This window comes from Cygnus olor, chromosome 1 (assembly GCF_009769625.2).
Source record: "Cygnus olor isolate bCygOlo1 chromosome 1, bCygOlo1.pri.v2, whole genome shotgun sequence".
NCBI lineage: Eukaryota > Metazoa > Chordata > Aves > Anseriformes > Anatidae > Cygnus > Cygnus olor.
Genome location: NC_049169.1, coordinates 61,097,475 through 61,121,859, shown reverse-complemented (window position 1 = coordinate 61,121,859; position 24,385 = coordinate 61,097,475). Strand labels below are relative to the sequence as shown.

Sequence of the window (24,385 nt, the reverse complement as noted above, 5' to 3'; positions counted from 1 at the left end):
GCCGCCCCACAGAGCCCAGCCCCTGCCGGCCCAGCCGCCCTCGGCTCCCCTCAGCCGCCCCCGCGTCCCGCCCTGCCGCCCGCCGAGGACCCCCGGGGCGCTGAGGGGCCGGTGCCGGTGGCGGTGCCGGTGCAGGACTACAAGTCCCGCCGTGCCCGCCGGACCCTGCCTCCGGAAGAGCCGCCGCCTCCCCGGGACTTCCTGAGGGCTGGTCTGGCGGCCGGGCTCGGTACGTGGGGCTGGGTGGTTTTTTATTTCTTTATTGTCGCTGTTGTTAGGTAGCGGGCTGCCTCCGCGGGGGGCGGGGGGGCCGCCGGGCGGCGGCTGAGCGGTCGCGCCCTGCCCGCTGCCGCCTCAGCCCCGCTCCCGGTCCTCGGGGGGGAGCCCCGGGGGAGGCGAGGCGGGGGCGGCCCCGGGGGACCGGGGCCGGGACCGGGACTCGGGGTCGGGTCCCTCAGCGCCCCCCGGTCCGCCCCGCCGAGCGGGGACCCCCCGCTCCCCTCACGACTGCAGCCCCGGGGCCGCGGCTTCTCCGGGCGCCTTTCTTCCCCCCTCCCCGTTTGGAAAGGAGGCTTTTTGGCTTTTTTTTTTTTTTTTTTTTTTTTTTTTTTTTAATATTTCCGTTTGCTCGCTTTGTGCCTTGGCAGCCCCGGGAATGTTGGTTGCGGTCTTCCGTGCCCGCTCTGTGGGGCGGCAGGGTGGCGTTAAGGAAGTTTGTTTTGAGCTTAAGGGGGCTTATTTTGACCTAAAGCGGAGGGACTGCCGAAAGCTCAGCAAAAGCTTCTTCAGAAGAGCCATTAGCTGAGGGCAAGCAGCGTGAGCGAGCAGGCAGGGCAGCCTGACACCCTAAAGGCGGCCCTCCTCCTTTCTTAAAGGCTTGTGCTTCGCTGCTTTGATTTCTGGGGCTTGTCCTGCCCCTTGTTTTTTCTCCCCCTGCGGTACGAATGAACGTGGTGTTCTCAGGTCTGCGAGGACAGCCTCCTCGCTGGCTGGCTCTTCGGCCTGGGGAAAAGGCAGCATGAAGAAAGGAGAGAAGAGATACCAGAATTTGCCTGTAAACGAGTGAAAAACATCATCGTGTGCCAGAAGGTCGTCTTTGAGAAAGCTGGCTGAGGCTGAAAAGCTCTGAGGAATGGCTATTGCAACAGCAGGGTCTGTAAAAATATACGTGGCTTTAAGGTCAAATCCAGGACTTGGCTTTAAAAAAGTCGGGTATCTTGGACAAATAAGAGCTATATTTGCATATGGTGACACGAAGCGAGTAGTAAATCTCGTGCTTCGGGCTGTAAACTGATTACACGAGGAAGGAACTTTTCCCTCGGCGTTGCACAAGTTGTGGTGTTGTGCTTTCCTCCGGAGACCTCTGTTATCTGCCATTGCGTGGTAGGGGGGGAAGAAGAAACAGGGAAGGAAAAGCAGCTCTTGTCTCTGACCACTAGCCCGTGCAGTCTGCAGGCTGTTCCCAGGGCTAGCCTCGCCGTGCCACAGCTCCAGCTGCAGGTGCTGCTTTCCCCTGAGCAGAGCCACTCAGTTTTCGTGCTGGGTCCAGTAAATCTGTGTGCCGGTGTCTCCAAGATGTAGTAGCTGAGTCCCTGTTACTCAGAGGGTCTCCGTGCCGTATGCTCGGTTGGAGACCTAGCCTCAGTTTTGGTGAGGGCTAATAGATCCTGGCATCCAGTGGGCAGGCACATGTCGTTGTTGAGAGAACAAGAAAGGAGGGCTGGTGGTGGAAGCTGGCTGGGCGAAACCTTTACAGGTTATTAAAGGGAAGAGCAGCAGGTCCGTGTGGAATACGGGCTTTTCTGCTGTGACCCTTTGGAACAGGGGTGGTGGATTTCTTTGCCTCTCCTCTGCGGTCAGCGTGTGTGAGGTGTTGAAGTGTCCTGAAACGCAGCTCCCCCCGACTGACTTGTTGGCCACTGGTGTGAGCTGCATCGAGCCCTGCTGTCAGCAGCGGCACCGGTATGTAGCGTGTCTTCCTCTGCACTGCTCGCTTAGTTGCACGGGCACAAGTGTTTGTGCAGCTGCTTTGTGAGCTGCCGCAGGGAAGTCCAGCCGAAAAGCTCCCTGCCAAGGAAACAAAAGGGAGGCGTGGAGAGACATTCAGCGCCTCGCTGCCCAGCTGGGTCATTTCCCTGACTGTTTGCAGAAACAAACTGTGCCAGCACATCTGAGGGAGTGGGATTGGCATGTCCTGAGCCAGTGCTACGAAACGGTGTGGTGTATCATAGCCTTAATGATGGTAGTGTCTGGTATCCGGACGTTTGGGCAGACGTCACCCATGCCTTACAGGTAGGGGCAGTGAAGTATGACTTGCCATGAGTTAGTGACAGACGGAGCTACAACGGAGGGCTTGAGAATGAACGAGCAGGGCGTCTAGCTATTGGATTTTGGCACTGTCCTCACAGCTACTTCCCTTTTCTAGCTGTGCAAGTCCACCCTTGGGTGTATTCTCTCAGCAACATCTTTAGGACGCAGTTAGATCCAAAACCGTTTTTCAGCAAGTAACCAAATGCTGCTTTCTTGACTTAAACTCACTGGTCTACAGCCAGACAGGTGGCAGCGGAAAGTTAGCTTATTTATGACAACTCTGTAGTGTACTGCGTGTGCAAATGATACAGAATGGTTGTTGGCGTGGGAACGGGTAAAGCTGGTAGATCTGGGGGAACTCCTTTGGTGATGGGCACTGAAGAGGAATCTGCTAGGAGGACAAAAAAGAAGCGGGTTGGAGGATAACCATGGGGGTACGTGGAGAATGAGAGCCGAAAACATTTCTGGGCATGTAAAATGTCAAGGAAGGCACAGCTGATGAGATGAGTAGAAACGTGAGCCCAATTGGGAAGAAACGTCATAGAGTCATTCTTACTAACTTCCAGCTGTTTGGAGAGCAGCACTGTGTTTTGTACTTGTGCTTTAATTCTCATGCTTTTTTCTTTTCTCCCTTCCCACCTTCTTCTATTTAAGTGAGAAGAAAAATGACCTAAGCACCATCCGACCTTTGTGGCCCAGGACAGGAGCAGGGTTGGAGCATGGCTTTGCCTGGAAGCTCGCGGAGGCAGCCCGCAAACAGGGGCCTGGTGTCCCACTGCACTCACCACCACATTGCTGTCTTCCTGCTCACCTTCTTCAGGTAGGCTGAGCGCCTTTCTGCACGGAGGGGGGGGTTCGTCTCACCCAATTTGGAGAGGTACAGAGCGCGTCCAAGGAAGGAGAACGAGGGTGTCTCTGAGCCTTGAAAACAAACTCAAAAGCTAGTGACAGCTGGTCAGGGAGTACTGCAGTAGTGGAGCGATGTGTGCTGTGCCTCTGGGGAGTCCAGCCACAAACAGGGCTCGCCCCAAAGGCGAGACTGTCCGTGCCACGCAGACAGTGGTCCTTTGCAGAAGGGTGGATGCGGCTGGGCGTGGGGAGGTGCGTGCTGAAAGGGGGCGGGAAGCAAATCCTGGTGCTCGGAATACATTTAATGCCTGATCTGACTGAAGGAATGCTCTGTTGTTATTTCTGGGGTCCTCTCATCTTCTTTAAGTGTTGTTTGCAGGGGGCAGGCAGGCCTCTAGAACAGGGATTTCTCTGCTTCAGACCTGAGGGTCACCTAGATTTGTGTGGAAAGCTTGTTTGTTACACCTACTGACAACAGCTGGAAAAACGTGCTGCTTCTCTGTAGAAACTGCTTCGTTGGTATCTTTGATCTTCACAGCAATACTGCCACTGATGCTTAATCTGTTGTTGGGAGAGCACTTGTAATGGTGGTTACCAAGATGAATGTGTTCTTTTCTCTCTTTATTATTTTTTTCCTAATTGTTGCACAGTTATCTTGTCTTTTGAAAAGAAGAGAGGAACTCCTTTCCAGTCCAGACCCTGTTTCACACCTCCCCACTAAAATCAGTGTGTCCCCCCCGTAATTTTGGGGGTTCTCTTACTAACAACTATCTCCAAAACTGTCAGTCCTCTGCTGCTCACTGCCTGCTTAGACAGCCTGTATCTGAATTTTGAGTCTCACCCTTTCCCACTTGACCTGCGGAGATTTGGCCAAACTGTGCGTGTGTTTTTTCTGGCAGCTACTCCTTGCTCCACGCTTCCAGGAAGACATTCAGTAATGTCAAAGTCAGCATTTCGAGCCAATGGACGCCCTCCTGCCTAAACAGCACAGCCCTTGAGCTCCGGCCATATGAGGTAAGGATGTGAGGGGCTGTCAGGTGCCAAGAAAGATGGGTAACTTCCAGTGTGCTCAGATCGAGGTGCTGAAGAGGCCCTTTTATTTATTTCTGTGAGAGACGCTTCTCTGAACGTGAGTGGGAACTTGGTGTCTGAATTGTTGTTTTCTGGATCGTCAGCTGATGGTGACATCTTCCCTGGTGGTCCCCAGAGAGAACCTTGCCAAGAAATTGGTGTTCCGATGGCGATGGGGACCACAGGAAAGGCTCTGTAGTAATCGGAAGGGAGGAGGTGAGGGAGCGGGAAAGAGGGGTCCTACCTCTGAAGTGTCAGCAGCAATACATGAGCAGTGAATGGAGTTACAGCGCTCTTAACATCCTGGCTGTGGCTTTCTGGTGGTGGTGGGGCTGCTGCCCTGTTAAAGGGGTAGTCAGTGTAGGAGAGAAGGCGGCTCTCTGGGAAGTACTGGCTGCTTATCATAAATGGCGTTTTTTCTTGTATCTAAAAGGTATTATTTTCCAAAACTCTGAACATCCAGTACCCGATGTCTCTAAAATCCTAGCTTCGGTGAAAGCTGTGGGAGTTTTGGCAGTATTTGCACGCGGAAAAGGAAGCTGTGTACTGCTTGCACCCCGCAAATGGGAACGCAGGAACTACCCACTAGCTCGTACCTGTAGTCCTTTTAGGAGTATGCTTGTTTTTAGCAGTGGCCTGTCCTGGTGCTTTTGAGAAGCGACAGGGAGTTCCAGGTCAGCTTCATCTGCATTACAAACCACCAGTTAATTGAACGTTTGGCTGAGGAATAAATGCTGACTTTTTGTGATTAGTGAAAATAGTAAGTTGGGCCTGGACTTCATAGTATGGCAAAAAAGAATGAACCTCTCCGGGATGCTAAACCAAACTATGCGATGTTTATATTTAGTTCCTTAACTGACATCCAAACAACTAGAATGCTTTGGAAGCTGTTGTGATCTTCATGTTATATAGATGATCTAATTTTTTGCTGGATTTTAAGTGTATGTGTCCAATCAAGAAAAAATGGTCAAAATGGCCCTCCTTTCCTTTTGGCATCAATTTAGGTTACCTCATTTAACAGTAAAGTGCGTTTTGATAGGCTGTCGGACCAGACTAACAACGTGAACATGCTGTCAGTTTTGAACTTTGATACATCTTTTTAAGTACAGTTGTTCTTTATTTTTATACTTAAAAATAATTGTTTAAAAATGTTTTGCAGTTGCTTCATGAGTAGACCCTGGTATGTTTTTGTTAGAGGAACAACTTAGATCTGTACTCCTCAGCCTTTAAAGATTTCTAAGTCCTCTGGAGGTTGTGTAATGAATTTAAGTCTAATAACAAGAGATTTGAATCTCCTATCTTTCTAAGACTCTTAATAGCTTCTGGAACTCCAGGGATAAACTGTGGTTAAAAGTTGAAAGCTAACGGTGTATAAGGAGGTATTGGTGGCTTCAAGTGGCAACAAATACTTTTCAAGGGCTTTATTAGTTCTCTTTGACACATGAGACTTACGCAGCAGCTGTGTTGATAGGCTTTACCAAAATGAAATCTCTTTAAGATGTGTAATTAGTATTGTCTGTACAGGATGCTCTTCTGGAGAGGGAGAATCAAGCTAAAACTGATGATAGTTGAGTTAGATGCATGCATTGGTCAGGTTTTGATTGTTTGCTTGTGTTTTTGTTTGTTCTTTTGTTTGTTTTTTGATGGGGGTACAGTGGGGAGGGAGGAAAACTTTGTCCTAATTACTGTTATTCATTCAAGTCGTCCTCAAAGCTTGCTATTTTCCAGTGATTTCACTATTCTTGTTTTGGGGACGATCGAGTCTTTTCCCTTTTTTGATCATATTGCAAATAAAATGAAACTGAGGGTAAGCACAAAAATAACAGAATTAGTGACTGGAATTCATTGTAAATAGTTTCCGACCAGTCTATTTCTTCCCCTTGTTCCTCTTGTGCTCTTTCTTTTCGGTTTGTGGTCTGTCATTTCTTATTATGGTTGCTGCCACAAATATTATAAGGGAATTATTCATTTAGTGAAGACAGTAAGATAACTACAGAAGAGACACTGCACATAAAACAGAATGTGCCTTTATTGTATTATTCATTAAGATACTCATCAGTGTTTCTGTGTAAGAAGCTGTCTAGCTTGTTAGAAGTAGGGTTTGCATTGCCGTGTCACTTGTCCTGCTCCAGGTAGGACTAGCATTTCTCACACGGCTTGCTAGCTTGTTTGTTAAAAGTGAAACAAAGTGGCACTGGGCATTTTCTGTAGTACATAACATGAGAATTGTTCTTGATTTGGTAATTGAAGTGTTGGAGGAATAGAAGGTTGCTGGGGCCAGATGCTCTTCTGCTTTGGAGTTGCAGTTTGTATCGAACAATAATACCACCAGCCCTGCTTCTAGGTGTTTACTCACTTGTTACAATTTTCTCTCTGTAGCTCTGGAACAGCAGCCATTTATTTCCAAATGCAGAAGAAGCAACTCTCTTCTTGGGAACATTGGACACCATCTTTTTGTTCTCCTATGCTGTGGTGAGTAAAACTAACCCAAAGCTGCCAAGCTTTGGTTAAATTTGATGGGGACCATTGCATCTGCATTTGGAGCAGATTAGCAGGGCTCACTTAGCTCTGACTAATGCAGTTAAAAAGCTTAGTTCATATTTTTTTCCTTTCGTTCCGTCCATTCTGTCCATGCTTGTGTCCCATGTGAACATGCTTGTTAACAAATGCAAGAGTTACACCGTCAATTCAAACTTTCTCACACCCCTATCATCGGTGGGTGGGAAAGGCAGTTCTGTCTCTCCAAGAACTCTCAGCTGAAATTTTTAAAGGTAAGAAATTTAGTGAACAACTTTGAAAAAGCAGGGATTTTTTGGTGGCAGAAGTGGTTAAAACCAAACAGTAAGTTGGGATAGTAGCATTTGGGTCAGCTTCTACTTCATTTTAATGCTTGCAGGCCATGGATGTATGTTTTGTGGCTTTACTTGATGCCGTGTTTTGTTCTTAGGGTCTCTTTGTCAGTGGCATTGTTGGGGATCGCCTGAACTTACGCTGGGTTTTGTCTTTTGGCATGTGTTCATCTGCTCTGGTGGTAAGTTGGAACATACTAGTGTGACTTAGAAACATCTCTGTCAGGATTTAAGGGCAGGGTCCTAGTTTAGGAGCAGAGGCTCTATTTCTGTGTGAACCTTGCCATGAACTGTAGCTGTAGCTCAGTGGTCTCAAAGTCTCAGCGTAAAACTCTGTCCTGGCTGCACTTACTTCATTGTATCAAGCATAAGGCTACGTGAGATGACTCAGCTCTTCCTGAAATACCTATTTATGGGTAGTGTGTCAGAAGGAAATTCTGAAGTTTGAGGCACTGTCTAGAGACTTGATGAATAGCTTTTGTGTGAGATCGGTGTATTTGGACACTTTGGGACTGCCTGGTGTTGCAGCTGTTCTCCAAGCCCACGTATGCTGTCATCAAGTTTTTTGCCTCCAGATGCAATTTTTGCTCCCTTCTTTAAAGGGCGTGCTAACAATACTAAGCATTCATCTGCCTGTTTTGTAATTGGCAGGAGGGCATATGTCAAAAAAGTATGTCTGCCTAAAACAAAAGCATACTTCAGGTGCAAGCTGCTGTGGATCCGCATGAATCGGTCTTATCTCGTTGTGGCTTTCTGGTTGCTGAAGTAGTGGTAAAGTGTGTGGAGTGCTTTTGATTTAGCCATCGGCTACAAACCCCTCTATGGCCTATTGCATTCTGCAAACGTGTGACCACAGGCACGCATCGAGCACGGTATGCCACAAAGGGTGTTTATTTGGACTGGTTTACAGTAGGACTTGCAGTAATTTGAAATCTAGCTGTAGTATTTATGTTAATTTTTGCTGAGATAAAGAACTACTGAGGGTTCTGTGTTTGCACAGAGCCTTGTAGATTCAGATGTCAGTAGAGTAACAAATCACGAGGCTACTGTATTTTTAGTGTTGTTACTACAAGTATTTGCCTTTCTTCTCCTCTCCGATTAGGACTGCTATTTACAAAAATAAGTCTTTGGGAGTGGAAGTGCCCTGCTAGTGCGTGTATCTCACGAGTTGTTTGGGCTCTGGAGTTAGTGCTGCGGTGGCTCAGCAGAGGGTGCTGTTAGCTCTGAGCCATTCCTCAAACAATACCAGGCCTAGCTCTGGCCTGGCCCCTGCGGGGGACCTTCTCCCTGAAATATTATTATTTCTTTAACACCTCGCTCCTGGCTTCTAGCAGTAGTCTCATGGTTTCTTTTTTTGTGTGTGTGTGTGGTTGTGGGTTTGTTTGTTTTTGTTTTTTAATTCCACTCTAGGTATTCTTCTTTGGCACGCTCACGGAATGGTTGCATTTCTACAACAAGTGGTTCTACTGCTGTCTCTGGATTGTGAATGGCTTGCTGCAGTCCACCGGTTGGCCCTGCGTGGTTGCTGTCATGGGCAACTGGTTTGGAAAAGCTGGGTAAGTTGAGTTTTCTTCAGTGACTCACTTCTCTGACTCGTTGAGTACAGGCTGAGCCGAAAGTCTCAGATAAAAAAGGCACAACTCTATTTTGTCAACTGTTAGGTCAGAATTAAAGTAATGTGGGATGAGACATGCCTTTCTAGTTACCACTCTCTCTTTTCTTCTGGAGCCATGGAACAGTTTGGTGTGAACACAGTTGTGTGTACTAAAGGCACAGGGTCAAACTTGGAAAGTTTTGTAGTGCAGAGTGGCTGAATTCAAGTTGTCCTGCCACTGGAAAACCTGTTTCTGACCACTTACCGCTAAGGAGACCAAATGGAAACTAACTTTTACTGCAGTTTTGAGCCTGTCACTTGGGGCTATTGCAGATGAGCTACAGTCATGGCTTGTAATCCTGATATTGCCAGCTTGCTTCTGCTGTAATGCAAATGGTTCAGGATAGAACATTTCTTGCTTATTGATTTGGTGCCCCCAAGTTACTCTGTTGTAACTTTATAGATAAATTGAAGTTCATTCTAATGTTATATGTCTGCCTAGCTCCTGATGTCACCTCTCCCTGCATCCTCCCTTCCAAATTCTCTTCTGTTTCTGCAGGAGAGGCTTTGTGTTTGGACTCTGGAGTGCCTGTGCATCTGTGGGAAATATCCTTGGGGCATTCCTTGCCTCCTGTGTTCTCAAATATGGCTATGAGGTAGGTATTGCTGTCTGGCTTCTAGCTAGGGCTGCATGTCTGGGTTATGCAGAGACTAGTTTCTTATCTTGTCTCTGAAAGATAATAGAAATATTTTTCTTCTTATCTGAGTGTCCAGTTTCATTTTCTGAAATTCTGTGGTAGGAAGCAGCAGGCAGAATAGAAGGGGTATTCCTTTCCTGACCCTTCAGACTTAGGAGGAATGAACCTGAGACTTCTCGGCAAACATGACTGATGTTTTTGAGGAGCCCTAATGCTGTCGTGTACCCTCTTCTGTTTTGGGTGGCTCAAAATGCTCTTCATCCATCACAGGTTCTCATTAAACTGAATTCACTGCTGCTGAGTAGTGGTGAGGTTTTGACAGACATGGAGACATAGCTTCTTGCTGGGTTTACGTCGCTGTAGTGCAGCAGGCAGGCAATTGAATACAGGGAATGTTTGTGAACCGTTGCATGTTGGGGCACATGACCTATGAGGACAGACAAACAGGGCTGAGCTTGTTCAGGATGGAGAAGAGGAGGCTTAGGGGGTACCAAGTAGTAGCCTTCCAGTGCCTGTGTGAAGGCTGATGAGAAATCACAGCCAGACTCTTCTGGGCTGCAGGGTGAGAGAGTAAAAAACACCGTACAAGGTGAATCAGGGAAGGTTTCAGCTGGATGTTTGGAAAAATATTTCACTGTGAAGTTACTTGAGGACTGGAACAAGGGCCCGAAGCCTGGAGAATCTGCTTTTGGAGGGTTTCAAGACCTGGTTGAACAGACCTCTGAGCAACCCGGTCTGAATTTGGTGTTTGACCATGCTTTTGAGCAGTCCCTTCCAGAGTAGTTGGATCTGTGGTTGTGCTGGGTGAGCTCCTTCATCACTGCTGACACCTCAGTAAACTAAAGCAGCTTTTTCCATGTGGTCTTTCAGCCTAGCTAGAACCAAGTCTTTTGAGGAGATGCAGAGGTCATTTGTTTCCAAGTTTTATGGATATAGTCTGGGTTTTTCTAACTGTATTTAGTCTCTGACAAGGTTGGAATATAGAGAGATCCTCGTTGATCAAGGAAGCCCATGTGACTGAAAGCCTTTTAAAAACAATCTTTTACTTATTTATCTGCAGTATGCTTTCTTGGTGACTGCCTCAGTCCAGTTTGCTGGAGGAGTCATTGTCTTCTTTGGGCTCCTGACTTCACCAAAGGAAGTGGGTAAGTAGAAGAGGGCTGCAGCACTTCAGTCCCTTCATGGAAAGCAGATTTGCAGCTTTCCATGTAGTACAAAAAGTGCTGCTTGTTCTGACAGCACTAATCCTCAGGATTCTTACGAAATGGTGTTCCACTTTAGTGTATTTAATGCAGCAAATGCTCTCCTTACCAAGATCACTCTAAATGCCGTTGTGCATCATCTATGTAGAGTCCGGATATTTTTTCAAAGCAAGATGAAACAGCCTGGCTGTAATGCTTCCATTAGGACGTGCCTAGCTCTCAGTTTTCCTTCACCTGGAAAATCAGTATTTTTATTTTATTTTATTTTATTTTTTAAGAAACAGTGAGCAAACTAATAACTGGCTGTTGCAGGAAAAACCTGTGGCAGGCCTTAGCTCAGTAGCAGGAAGGGAAAGTGCTTTTCGTGTGCAGGTTCCCAGTAGCCAGTTAAACAGCTCTCAGGCAGAACATGGTCCTTCTCTGAAGAGGTGGTGGCTTGTGTGTAACAGGAGAACAAAAGAACATTCAGGCTTTGACAGGGCCATGGAGGGGGTTTCCCAGGTGCCTGCAAAGGCTGTAAAGTTGGTAGCACTAACACCACCATAAAGAGTGTGCGTATGAATGCTCAGCAGCCCAGAAAGCTCAGTGCGGTCCCTAGGCCTTCATTCCAGGCAGCAGCTATCTGAGCGGCTGGTGGCACGCTCTGCTTCCACACGCAAGGGAGGTGGTAGCCAGGAGCCAGGCTGAAGGGTCCCAACAACAAAATAAGGGGGGAAATGCACTAATGTGTTGTCTTCCAACTAATGGCCAGACATTGAGAACAGACAAAGCCGGCGCCAGGATCAGACAGAATACTTTCAAGAGCGTTAGAAGATAAAGGGTAGAACCTGGCGGCACTGCAGAACACCATCTAGAAGAGTTTCTAAGCCAGAGGATGGAGGTATGGGAGAGCAAGGGAACTGCTAGAAGTGAGAATCGCTTACGAGAAGCGAGCGTAGCTTTAGAGTGGGGAGAGGGTGAGCAGTCTGCGCTCCCTTGTCCCTGTTGCATATCCCCTGTGTATCTTAGGCCTTCCTGAGCTTGGAGCAGACGAAGAAGGTAGTGTCGAGGAAGACGCCAACAGACCTCTAATGGGTGATGACGATGTGGATGATGATGACCGCAACTACTCCATTCAAGCAGCTGACACTGACAGCCAGCCAAAGGCCATTGGCTTTTTCCAGGCTTGTTGTCTTCCAGGTGTAATACTGGTGAGGACCCAGATTCTTGAGTGGGATCTGACTTTTTACGTTGTTAAATTTAATCCTGACTTTTTGTGTTGTCGGCATTTGTTGACGTGATTGTTAACACGTTGACTGTGTGTTTTAGTTATCGACATTTGACTTACACTGCTAAAACCTTGGGTTTGGGGCAGTTATCTTTGTGCATACGCATTATAATAATGTCCTGGTATGTGGTTGCATGTTTTTCTTCCCATGGGTCTCCTGCTTCCTTCAGTGCATGCAATGAGCCAACCAGGGCAGCAGATCCTGCCCTTTTCCCTACTGACCTTAGAAGGGAGTCTGTGAGCAAAGGCAGTGGTTGTAGGATGCTTTCTTGGTGAGGCAGCTGCACTGACCCAAGAAAATGGATTCTTACTGTTAGCAGAGCATCGCACCAAACTCTGTGGCACTGATATTTGGGTGTGCTTTTTAGTTACTTTAGAGCAGAACTCTGGCCTGAAAAGCCTTAATCGACATGATGTAGCGTGACAAAGTGGGTGTTTTTAAAATACAACTGGAAACAAGGCCTGGTGATGCAATTTCCCCATATCCTCATCCTGTCCCATGTGAGAACTTGTACTTCTGCATTGACAGTGTTGCCCAGTTTGTGGATTTGATCCAGTAGAAAAATTAATCTGCCATTACAAAACACTGTTAGTTTTCTGTGCAAGTGGACTATATGCCCTCTGAATACTGGAGCCAGTATAAGAGAAGGGACAGGAGGGCTGGTTTAGCACAGTGTGAACTGCTGGGATTTGATCGTGAAGCAGAACTACTGAATGGACGGTAGTGTCAGATAATGGGTTAAGCAGCTGGTTGTTGTGATTAAGGCAATGCAAAACCTAGAAAGGATTGGGTAAATTGTCATCACCAAGTGTGCTGAACAACTACGATTCTGTTGTTAAGACCTTGGTTGAGGGATGGCAAAAGAAAATGTAGCCATCTTGAGTTCTTGCCTAATATAGCCATATGCTGTATCAACTATGGCTTGGTTTTGGTGGTGCTAAGAATGGGATGGTATACAAAGAACCTTAAGTTTCTAAGCAGTGGTCGAGGCTGCCTCAGTTGGTGTGGCTTTTTTCGTTGGCCAGAATATAAGGAGGTACTGTACAACTGGTGTTGCTGCTTCTATACTTGGGATTTAGAGGGCATCTTCTGTGTACTAACACAGCAATGTGAACACCCCTGAGCCTGTGAGTTTTTTATCTGATGTCAGATCAGTGACCAGGCAAGCCGGAGTGCTGTCAAATCAGCGAGTGAGAAGCCAAATGCTGAGAGAACCTCCAAAGCTCTGTCGCAATTCTACAAAGATTTTATTTGACTTATTTTTCTGTAGTTGCTCTATTCTCCTGCTGAGTGATATGGTTGGAAAAGTTTCGGTGTAGACAGCTTTCCCTTGGGCCTCTAGCAATTCAGTGTTTAATTGGTCAGACAATCTGGCTGACAGTTTCTAAGCATGTTGTAATAAATATTGCTTTGTACAGTGCAAATCTTCACACCCAGAGGCAGGAGAACTCTGCCATTCCTACGCATTACATATGTGATGAAGGTTAGTTTGTTTCCTCTAAAAGTGGAAAAGCATTGAAAATACAGCAAAAATGATGTATTTATTAGAAGAATTTCAGAAGAGCTGAATTTGTGGTGTTTGATGTATCAAAATATTCTGCTTTTTAAAATTCAAGGACAACTGCTTGCGTATACATACAGCCTCAAAAGCTGTGGTCCTAGCAGGGTATTGTTTCGTTAACTCATTTAACTCTTCAAATATGGGTTCCTTAAAGTGCTGTGCCAGTGTTTGTCAGGAGGCATTACTGCAATAGCGTGCCTCATCCTGCTGCATGCCAGGCCAGCGATCCCGGAGAAGGAACTGTTGGAAGGCTGTAAAGAAGGAGATCTGCTAGCTAAGGAGCAGGCAGAGGCAGGGGGTTGTCTCAGCTGTTGTGTTTGGAGGCATGTGCTTAGCTTTGGCCAAACCTTTCACCTTGTGCTCTTGTGTCCTGGAATACTTACCTGGGGGTCATGAATGAAGCTCTCTGTCTGCTGGTGCTGTAAGCAGGTGAGCCTTCTGAACAGCAAAAGGCAGCAGCAGAGAAACTACTTCACGTAACTTTGTTCAGCATGATGCACAGATGACTAAATCTCAGGCTTGTTTCATGTCATATGGTTGGCTCCCTTCTCTTTAGAAGGTGAATTAAGTTTCTTGTTGTGTGGTTTTTGGTTTTTATTTTTGAAGCCTGGTGTCAGTTCCTCTCAAGATTGCATGGGAAGCATTTTAACCCATTGCATTCAGTGAAAATAACCTTCTTGACAGTGATTTCTGTATTCCTGGGTTCCCTTTGATGTTCAGCATTAAGCTTTCATAATGCTGCCTTCTTAAATGAAATGCAGAAGCGCTTCCCTCTGAAAGCTTCAGCTGGGTGTAGAGCTTTATGGGAAGAAGCAGAAATGCTGCTTGCATTTCTCAAGTGCTAACTGTTTTCTGGCCCACTCTTTGTTCCAGTATTCTTTGGCCTATGCCTGCTTGAAACTGGTGAATTACTCATTCTTCTTCTGGCTGCCCTTCTACCTCAGTAACAACTTTGGATGGAAAGAAGCAGAAGCTGACCAGCTCTCCATCTGGTATGATGTGGGAGGAATCGTAGGTGAGTGTGCAAGTGAATGACATCTTCCTGCAGCTGCCCTGCTAGCATTTGAAAATGCGAGACGGCAAATGCAGCTCAGAGCAGTCACGTTCAGTGGGCTGTAGCTGTTTACTGAATATATAAAAAGGCCGGTTATGTATGTGGCTGCTGGGCCGTGGTCTAAAATGCATAGCAAAATGTCCCCCAAAGAGTTCACGTGTGATTAAAGGACAGTGTGGCATTCTTAGACACTACCCCCAGCAGGCATTTTTCTTTACTTGCTAGGGCTTCCTGAAAAGCGCCCCATACAAGGTGTCTCAACTGCTTGCTACCTCCTTTCTGTCAGGTACCCTTGAGGGAGAGGTGAGGTCTGCACTATTGGGTTCTGTACGATACCTTCTGTCCTATATTTTTAAGAACAGGCTCAGCACAAAACTCAATAGAGCGGGCACAACTCTGTTATCTTTAGTGAAATCAAATGTAATTGCATTTGTGTCTGCTGGCTGCAAAATCTGCCCCTATTCCTCCAGCATAAAGAACGTACTGTATATGTGATTAGGCTTCCACACTCCTGTGTTCAATTTCTTGCTTTATTACCTAGTCCAGTTAGCTTTCCTAGAATAGACATCCTTGTTTTGGTCTTTTCAGGGTCAGTTTTTCTGTCTCTGTGGCCTTTCTTTTATTATGCTTTCTCAAACATTCTAGTTTTTACCAGCAGAGCGGTTCCTGTGGAGGTAGCAGAGATGCATGAGGTGATTTGTATCGCCTATCAGGATTTGTTGCAATTAGCTCTGCACCTACCCTAAGTAGGTGAGACAGCAGGGAATGTGAGCCCCCTGTGTGCTTAATGCTTTCCCTGTGAAAAAGAACTGCCTTTTCCTGTACTTTCTATTAAAGAAAGCAGCTACAATGTTAAGCTTGCTCACATCCAGAGTTGTGGTTGCTGTGATGGTCCTACAGGGGAAGGAAAAGGAAAGCAGGAGCACTGACTAGTTGCATGCCAAGACGAGGGGGAAGAAGTAATAAATTCCTGGGAAAGTAGCACGAGTAGTTTTCTCTGTTCTGTCTGGACCACTTAGGTGTACAGTTGTCTCTGTGTCTGGGGTGTAAGGGTGGCAGGAGACGTAGATTTTCTTGACAGTCCTGAAAACTACCTTAATGAGAAGGCAAGAGGCCGCTGGGCTCAGTAAAATGACTTAGCTACGTTCAAGGTGTTAGCATCCTAAGCCTGATGATGATTTATTTTTTTTGTAGGTGGGACTATCCAGGGCTTGATTTCTGACGTGCTGCAGAAGAGAGCCCCAGTGCTAGCAATTAGCCTGCTCTTTGCTGTAGGCTCCCTCTTTGGATACAGCCGTGAGTATGTTTTTATTGTGTAGTAATCAGGGGTTCATTTGGTGCTTCTTAAAGAGAACCAAAGTACAGCCTGTTTGGATTGTTCTCTGGTCTTGAAGCTGCTTCTGGATCAGGGTGGTGCCTTGTGGTGCACTTTACTTGGTGTGTGGCACTGCACAGAAAGAAATCTGTTATCTGGTTAATGAGGTGGAAAAGAATTTTCTGAGCGGTAGGATTGCCCTGTGCCGGTGAGTTATGGTACTAATCCTTCTCCAGTGTCAGTGAGATTTCTGGCATCGTCATTGTATCAAAACCACAATGGGCAGAGCAGGAAATCAAAGGCGTGCCTCTGGGGTAAGAGGAAGGAGAATCTGGGGACAGAGCTGTGCTGAAGTACATGTGCTACAAAGAGGCAGCAGCTCTTAGGCTTCACCACTTATGCTTCTGTAAGTGGTAAAATTGAAGAGTTTCTGCCAGTTACAGTAGATACAGCTCTTGGTTATTGATTATTGAAAGGAGTCTGTCCGATACATTGAGTAGGGCAGGCAGGTCTTGTTTCTGTGAGACATTTATGAAGCTCTTCTAAGGGTAGCAGTTTTGTATCTTGAGACATATTCTCCAGTGGTACCAGAGTGCTTTAACTCACTTCGATGCCGTTTCTCTCATGTGTGTTTCCCTCTAAAATGAGGCGGTGATACAGGACAGCTTTTATAGAGCGCTTTGAGATCAGTGGGCAGAAATCATGTCCAGAGCTGGACGTGAACTGTGAGGTGTGCCTTTTCAGAGGCATGCTGACTTACTCAGGTGGTCTCACAGTAAGGCCAGGGAGGTGTAATCATTAAATAGCAAGGGTTGGGTTTGGTGGAGTTTTGGCAGCTCTTGTGCTAACTCATTACTGTCAAAAGTGAATTGGAAGCAAATACAGCTTTATTGCTGAGGAAGTTTGAAGCTTGTACTAGATAGCAGAGCAGCCAGAGATCCAGGTGTCTTGTGCTCGGCTCGAAACGAAGTACTGTTGAGCCAGGTACAATGCGGAGTTATTGCAGTGTCATAATTAAATTTCCATTGGCCAAATTAGGAAGAGTTTTTATGCTTATACTGTGCTGTGCATGAGAGTGATAACGGGCTGAGAATATATGAACAGGGCTGCAACTTGTCTCTCACATGGTGACTTGACCATGCGTGGCCTGACGCTGGGGCAGTGAGTAGGGAGTTCTGATGATGCCTGGGGGGGAGGTATTGGGGAAAACAACGCCTGAGAAGCACGGAGGAACCGTGAGGGGAAAGCAGCTGCATGGACACAATATGGCTCCTGGAAAGGGAAGCAGAACCCTCAGATACCCAGGCATGGTTTTGTAAGGAGGAGTTTGGATACGGGATTTTGCAGGGTTTTTACTTCTTGCTCAGCATTGCTTAGACAGCTGCTGGATTGCTACCTCCAAATCTAATCTCTGCAATTTAAACCAGACCTTGGAAAATTCAGAATGGGTGGGAGAGGCTGTTCAGGTGCTGAGGGAAGTATTTTACGGTGGGAGAGTCTGTGTCTAACTTGTTCAGAACGGATTCTATTACTGTTCAAGTGGCCTTTCAAGGAGAGTCCTGTGTCTCTTGACACGAGCAAGCTCTGTGTTGTGGAAAAAGGCATAACAAGGGCTGGAACCCAGAGCCAGGCAAACCTAATAATGAAATAGGGCACAAACTTTTAATGGCAGAGGTGACTTTTCCTATTGTAAAGTGCTGTCAGGGAGCTTCTGGACCTTCAGTCTCTAAATGTGTTTGCAGTAAGACTAATCTCTGTAGAAGTCTAGTCACGTAGAAGCCACTGTTACTTTGTAGGTAACTGGAAAGGTGATTGAAACTGGATGTGTGCGTAATTGCCATTTATTTAGGATCAGAAACATTCTTGAGTTCATGTGTTTTATTTATACTTATTTGGTCTTTCTCCTGCAGGTTCTCCCAACAACAAACCTATCAATGCTGTGATCATGACGATTACAGGTATTACCTAAAATGGCACCGTTAGGCCAGTAGGCATTATATGTGTATGTATGTGATGTGTGTGTATATGTGCATTGTACAAGGATCAGTAACGCCACGTGTAGGTGGTGGCAATGCATTTGTGTGCTGTCATCTCTGCCAGTTTTGCAGAAAGATTACCATCTGAAGCCCAGTTTATGTTACTTTTGGAATAAAGCTGTAGAAAAACTACCTAACAAAGGGAGATACAGATTATAGACTGTATAGAATAATGGACTGGAACTACAGGGGTCTGTCTTGGCTCAATATAATGGAAGGTGGATTTATGCCAAAATACCTAGCAGTGACCTGCTGTCTGAGGCATGGACACGTGCTAATTGCTGCTACCTGTGCTACAGGAACCATCATCTGTAGCAGAGAATGAGATATATGCAAAGTCGTGAGCTGCAGCTCGAATTTGAGGGTGTTTGTCAGAGCCCCAAATGTCCTGTGTACTGTGAAAGGTCACAAGCTTTCTGTGCTCACAGGCGTATGATGTTGTGTTATGGAATTAAGATTAGCCTGCATGAATAGAGCCTTTCTTTCCAAACACTCCTATTTCAGAACTCTCTGTCCTGTGGAGGTTTTTTGCTTCCATCTCTCCACCAGCCCTTGGAGAATGAGGCTATAGCGTGGGGCTGTACTGCTCCAAAGTAGGGACGTGTCTGTATCTGCTTCGTGTTGAGGGTTTGTATACGCATGCTGTTCAAAAGTAGTGTTTTGTATTCAGTTTGGTGCATCCTGACTGCTCTTGCAGTGCCAAATCTAGTTACCTTGTTTTTGCTGCTGAATGAAAATGAGCTTGTTGGCAATTTCTGTGCGCATACTCTGGGTATGCGCGGTGTGCCAGGACTGTGCTCTTCAGCTGGGAAGGTAAGCTTCTCCCCGCAGTTAGTCTGTGAGCACTGTCCCTAGAACGAGTCCTTTTCCTGAGCTGTGCATGGTAGAATCTGTGTTTTGAAGACGTTCTGCTGAGAATCCGTCCCCTTACACCAAGGCTGTTATCTCGGCAATTTCAGGATTTTTCATTGGAGGCCCTTCCAACATGATCAGTTCCGCAATTTCTGCTGACCTGGGGCGTCAGGACCTGGTGAGAGGCAGCAGCGAGGCTCTGGCGACGGTCACGGGAATTGTGGATGGAACTGGCAGTATTGGTGCTGCAGTGGGCCAGGTGAGGCTGCAAAGCGAAACAGGTGTGGGGAAGGAGACAGAGAGTCTGTTGTGGTTGGAGAGGTTAGTTCACTCCTCAATCCAAAGTTGTGTGGAGCGTGGCAGGTATGTATGCATTTATTTAAGAAACAACCATGGGAATGTGTTTTATGTTTCCAGTGGAAGAAATTTAACTAACAAATAAGCTAAGTATTCCTACTGCTAACCTTATAGCAATTTCATAAATCAAATGAGTTTGAGACATTCATATCCTGAACTGAAAAAAGCAAGGCAGGGTCAGCTTCACGAAGAGTAAAAATAAGATATTTTGAAACTTGTTTGGGATTTTTGCTCAAAGGTAATGGCAAAACCTTTGCTTACAGAAAAGTTTACCTATATAACTGACTAAAATTAAAATGCCTATTATGAATGGTATGGTGTTTACAAAGTGACTTAAAATTTGCTCTTATTTGTGGTTCCCCTTTTTTATTTGTGGTTGTCTCTTGCACCCTGTAAATCCAGCACCACCTGCTGCGATAGTCCTTCAAGTATGCTGCCAGGGGCCTGAAGACTAGACTGTTGCAGAAAAGGAAGCTGACAGTGTGCCCACTGGGTACATTTTTACTTCTCAAATACAAGCGTTAGCTATGTGGAAGAACACAGTGGTGCTTTGGGAGGGGAGGACTTAGTAGGAGGATCAGAGCCAGTTCTATTCCAGGCATCCTCTAGTGCTGGTAAAATACCAACGACTTAGGCAAGGCACACGAGTTTTTCTCTGAAGGGATTTGGATTTGTTCTCGTCGTTTATTGCCTGACGAGTACAATCGTTCTGTCTCTTTCATAAGAGAGATGCCACTTAGATCTGTTAAGCGTGGAAAATTACAAGTGCCTCGTGGCCATATTACAGTGTGCTGCTACGCTCACTTTTCTTACTACGTTGTCTTCAGTGCTTCTCTCTTCCCCCACACATACCATTGAAACTTCCGTCACCATAAAAATTGGGCCTTCAGTTCTGAAAAATCCCACCCGCCTCCCATTCTAACCTCGCGTTTATTTCAGCAGAGACAGCCATGACGACATTCCGGGGGTGTGTGAATAACAGCAAACGCACAGTGAATGTATTGGAAATTCAGACCCTGTTTTGTGCTAATGTACCCAGAAGTGAAGAAGGGAAGCCCTTGTACAGCAGCTGAATATAAATCTGCTAATAGGGAATACATTTTCTTTTATAGACTGCGTAGGCTTGTAGAACCAGGATGCAGTTCGGAACGGACTGCAGTCTCAAGTGTCTTGCCTACGCTGAAGGGTTAAGTAGTTAGCAGTTGCACAGCTCTTGAAAATGTGTCCTGTGTAATTTATAAGCCATTCTAGAGCTTTTAGTTCTTCTGAGAGTACTTATATCCACTTATGTCCCAGTGTTCTGCTCAAAAACCTTGTATTCAGCAGAGTCAGTTTGTCACCCCTTGAAGCCGTAGTTCAGCTCTGTCTCTGTGCCGCTGCGAGTTACTGTAAAGCTTCAGGATGGTACCTCTGCTTTGAGACTGTGGGCTTTGCTCAGAAAGGCTGCTGTCCTGACTCATCTGTTCTGACAGGAAAAGATCAGCTGGAAGGTTTTGTGATCAGCTCTTCATGGAGTGTTAACAGCCCACAAATTCTAGAAAACAAAAGAGTGATGTCTGAGAGTCATGCTTATCTTCCCAGTTTGAGTAATGTTTTTCCCTTTCTTTTTAGTATTTAGTGTCCTTGATCCAGGAGAACCTAGGATGGATGTGGGTTTTCTATTTCTTTATTCTAATGGTAAGAAATATCCTTTTTTTTTTATTATTCTTTCGCTGAAGTTCAATTTGTAGTAGAAAGTTTTTGTGAGAACCTAAACGTTGTGACGTAGGCACGCAGTCTGTTTGTGTAGTATCTGCAAGCTTTGGTGCAGTTATCAGTGGTCTGCGGTGTGCCTTTGCCTCAGGGTGGGTGTCTAAATCAACGGGGTTCCTCTTACAGCCTTTAAAGGCACATTGCTCAACAGGAACTGAGATTTTGGCAGACATCCAAAAATACTTGCCTAAAAATACCTGTATGCGTTTCCGAAAGTTCATTCCACCTGGTTGACTTCCAAGGCAGGACTTTCCTCATTCATCTCCAGGATACGTAATTCCTAATGTTTTCCGAGAGCTGCTTGTCTGTCAGCCCCCGAAGGTTAGTGGAAGGAGTGATGAAGATCCTGAAACTAAAATTAAAGTGTCTTGGCCTGATACACCAGTGGGAGAGAGGATGGTTCAGGCCCTGATCTCCTCAGCATTGCTAGGGTGGCGAACACTGTTCGATTCACCTGTTCTTCCCTGCTGGAAGCAGCAGGAATTGTTTCAGTGTCTCTGCTGATGATGGAAAAAGCCACCTTGGTAACTAGCAGGGGAGGCCAGTAGGAAGGCCTCTGGGAAGGAGGAGAGCTCGGCTTCTTCCTGAAAAGATCATGGCAACTGAAATCACAGGAGCTTCTTTGCAATCAGACATTTTGTCTGCTGTGTCACTCTGTTGTCACTTCTTTTAGTCCGTATCTTTCTCTGAAGGCCTTGAACGTTCGTTGGAGTGCAGGATGGTTGCGGCAGTGGTTGCTGCGTGCTAATTGTCCTGGATATGCTTCTTTCCACAGACGAGTTCAACAATCCTGTTCATTTCACCGTTAATAGTGAGGGAGATCAGATTGCTTCTGCATGAGCGGCGCCTGCGGATGCTGGCTGAGTGACTTCTGCTTGCCTCTGGGAGAACGGTTGTCTGGGCCTGACAGCTGGGACACTAATCAGATCTCTGGGAGACTCGTTTGTTTCATCCTCCAGGTTTGGACGAACTCAAAATAGCTCTGCGAGATGTGATTGACCTGCCTTTCCGAGCTCAATATCGAAGTACCAAATACCCGTCCAGAGACCGTCCACATCATGGAGCTGCTGATCTAAGCCAGACAATCCCCGGGGCTGGTGGATTGTCCCAGCCTACCAGACTCTTCCCTGCCAGCAGTCACACTGGGGCCTGCTGCTGGGTGGTCTCACTGCTATACCCTTTCTTATTTATTTCTGGATGTCCTGGCCAAAGGTCAGGTGTTTAAAACTGACATTGGGAGGCTGTCTTGCAATGAATTTTGATGCTTTGTTGTGCTGGCGAAAGCATACACTGCATTTCATGGGTAGTCTATGTAGCTTTTAGACAGGGCAAAACTACTTGGAATTTGTGCTGTCCAATTGTTTCAAAAATACTGTTGCTAAATCTCTGCAGAGATGGACCTCTGCTAGCCCTAGCTAATAACTCTCATATTCCAGTAGATTTGCATGGAGAGGTTAACTCCATATTTGTTTTTAGCATTTTTTATTAATATTACTACTAATCTCTGGGAAATGAGATTTCAGTTTTTAAATATTTAAGCAGACAAATAGCGTGCAATACTTGGATAATGTTTTACTGTGATCTCTGAGAAAAAGCCTTAACAGATCCTTTGCCTCTAAAGGAACCTTGAATGGCTTTGGGGATCAGTAACGGGACACAAATACTTTCACTACCAGTTTGTTTTTTGAACTTTGATCAATACTGACCAAAATGGGATTGTCTGGTGACACTGAAGAATTTGGTGTCACTGATTTCATTCTCATGAGGCAACTGCTTTTATCTCCAGCAAGGGAAAAATCAGAACTGAATTAAATGAATTTAAGGGACCTGGCTGCTCTCAGACATGGGCTTCCAGACAGGGACGGAAGCTTCCTCGTGGAACAGTATCAAGAAGCAAGTGCTGCTGTCTCCCATGTTCCTCTGCCTATGGCTGCACAGGGGACCTCAGACTCCAGCGTTTTGAAGCTGAGCTGTATCTTGAAGAGGAAAATAGATGCAAGTGAGCTCAGAAAACGTGACTGCACTTAGTATGGGAGTATTTGAGCATTTCGCAGTAATGCGGTAAGCAGGGAAGCTGGCTGACACCTCTAACATTTGTTGGTGCTGTTAATGGGATCACTGAATAACTTCTCAACAAATTGTTTTCTGCTTTTGCCTTGGGATGTTTCAGCAGAACTTCTGATCAAGTACTCGATCCAGCTAGTCAGCGATGCCTGGACGGGGGGGACGAGGGCGCAAAAATTCTTGGAACTGAAAATCTGAAACGTTTTTTAATGGGAAAAGTTGCCTTTTTAAAATGTACGGTGATTTGTTTTTTAATTTATGAATGTCAATTTTTAGTCATGTGACGATTGTAACGAGTGGAGCGTTATTAGTGCCTTACGGTCTTACTGTACGGAACGGTTGCTTGGTGATTGCTGCTTCTGCAGTGGTGGCTCTGTGCACAGCTTTGCTTACCGGGAAACTCGGTTGCTTCATTTTTACACTTTTTTTTTTTTTTTTTTAAGAATCTTTTTCTTTCTTGGTGGAGGTGATTCTTGCATTTTTGGCTAATCCTCAGAATTTCAGTGCTTGGGAAAATGATGGCATTAATCTGACAGGGGACCTGAAATCCTGTTCTTGTCTCTTCTCATTCCTATTCCAATTTTGCCTGTATAATTAGAGCAGCGGACTGAGAATCTCTCACCGTGTCCTCAGAATTATGCCCTGGGGCTGCCGTTCACATCCCAAGCTACTCATTAGCCCCCGTGCAAATAGAATCAAAACTCCCTGAAATTTGGTTCCAGAATTGATGGCGGCACCGTTTGCCCCGGCCGTGGTGTCTGAGACTCTCCGGTTTCAAATTCCAGCCTGGATGGGCTTTGTGGCCGGCCGGGCGCTAGATAAGCTGCTGATGAAAGGTGGGGTGGGAAAGGGACGTCGCCGGGGGCGGCGGGGAGGCAGGCCCCTGTAACAAATGGCTTCCTGTAAACAGTTCTGTCCCCTCTGGAGAAGCGTCAGATGTGCTGCGAGCTCTGCAAGCACGAGCTGCCCAGCAGCTCGCCTGTACGTGTGCCGCTGCTCTGAGGCCCCTGTCAATTAGCCGGGCATTCCCCTGGCTTCGGGATTTTTGTTGTTGTTGTCGTCATCGTCATCCTGCGTTTTGGGTTCTGTGTATTTCCTCAAGGTGCTCAGGCAGAGAACGGTTTTCAATCTGATAATGTCCAAAATGATCTCATAAATAAACTTAATCTGACTTGATCTGGGGTGACTCATGTGTGTGCTTTACGTCACTCTTCCCAGCACAGTTCTGCTGAGCACGCTTCTGTTCGTCCTCGTTGTAGGTGCAGCTCTACCAGCTGCTTTTGGGTCGGCTGCTGCGAAGGCTGGTGCCCTGCGTGGTGCTTGCCCACAGGGTGACAACCTCGCTGCTCCCTGACTGCCATTTCAACCAGACCCACATGCCGTGGTTTGGCACTCTTCCCCATCAATCCCATAAGAAGTTTTGTGAGATGCCCCTAACAGAGATGCTTATAACGGTGTACTTAATGTTCTTAAATAAAGAAGCCAGAACATATACCTGTGGGTTGGTTTTTTAATTATTTACTAATAGGCATGTAGACATCAGGTGTTCTTCC

The 24,385-nt window shown here is 46.2% G+C and overlaps 1 protein-coding gene across 4 annotated transcripts; it reads left to right on the top strand.

Annotated features, from left to right (window-relative positions):
• Window positions 1-2: 2 nt before the first annotated feature.
• SLC37A3 (solute carrier family 37 member 3) lies at window positions 3-24,008 on the top strand. 4 transcript variants are annotated; one of them, XM_040560879.1, is made up of 15 exons: window positions 3-243; window positions 2,965-3,130; window positions 4,059-4,173; window positions 6,610-6,702; window positions 7,178-7,261; window positions 8,490-8,635; window positions 9,233-9,329; window positions 10,432-10,516; window positions 11,582-11,763; window positions 14,276-14,417; window positions 15,651-15,752; window positions 17,682-17,729; window positions 18,767-18,918; window positions 20,628-20,693; window positions 21,544-24,008. In XM_040560879.1, exons 2-15 carry the CDS (start codon window positions 3,030-3,032, stop codon window positions 21,634-21,636), a joined length of 1,506 nt encoding a protein of 501 aa, XP_040416813.1. In that variant the 5' UTR covers window positions 3-243; window positions 2,965-3,029; the 3' UTR covers window positions 21,637-24,008. The 4 variants fall into 4 exon arrangements, with proteins under 4 accessions (XP_040416813.1, XP_040416790.1, XP_040416800.1 ...); XM_040560856.1 differs by having other exon boundaries at window positions 4-229; XM_040560866.1 differs by lacking the exon at window positions 3-243 and adding an exon at window positions 640-1,152.
• Window positions 24,009-24,385: the final 377 nt, after the last annotated feature.

Excerpts from the sequence above, each read along its gene's own strand:
- SLC37A3 (XM_040560879.1), top strand. The coding sequence starts at position 3,030 with ATGGCTTTGCCTGGAAGCTCGCGGAGGCAGCCCGCAAACAGGGGCCTG. Across the intron at positions 6,703-7,177 it reads TTTTGTTCTCCTATGCTGTG|GGTCTCTTTGTCAGTGGCAT; the intron begins GTGAGTAAAACT and ends TTTTGTTCTTAG. Across the intron at positions 15,753-17,681 it reads CTCCCTCTTTGGATACAGCC|GTTCTCCCAACAACAAACCT; the intron begins GTGAGTATGTTT and ends TTTCTCCTGCAG.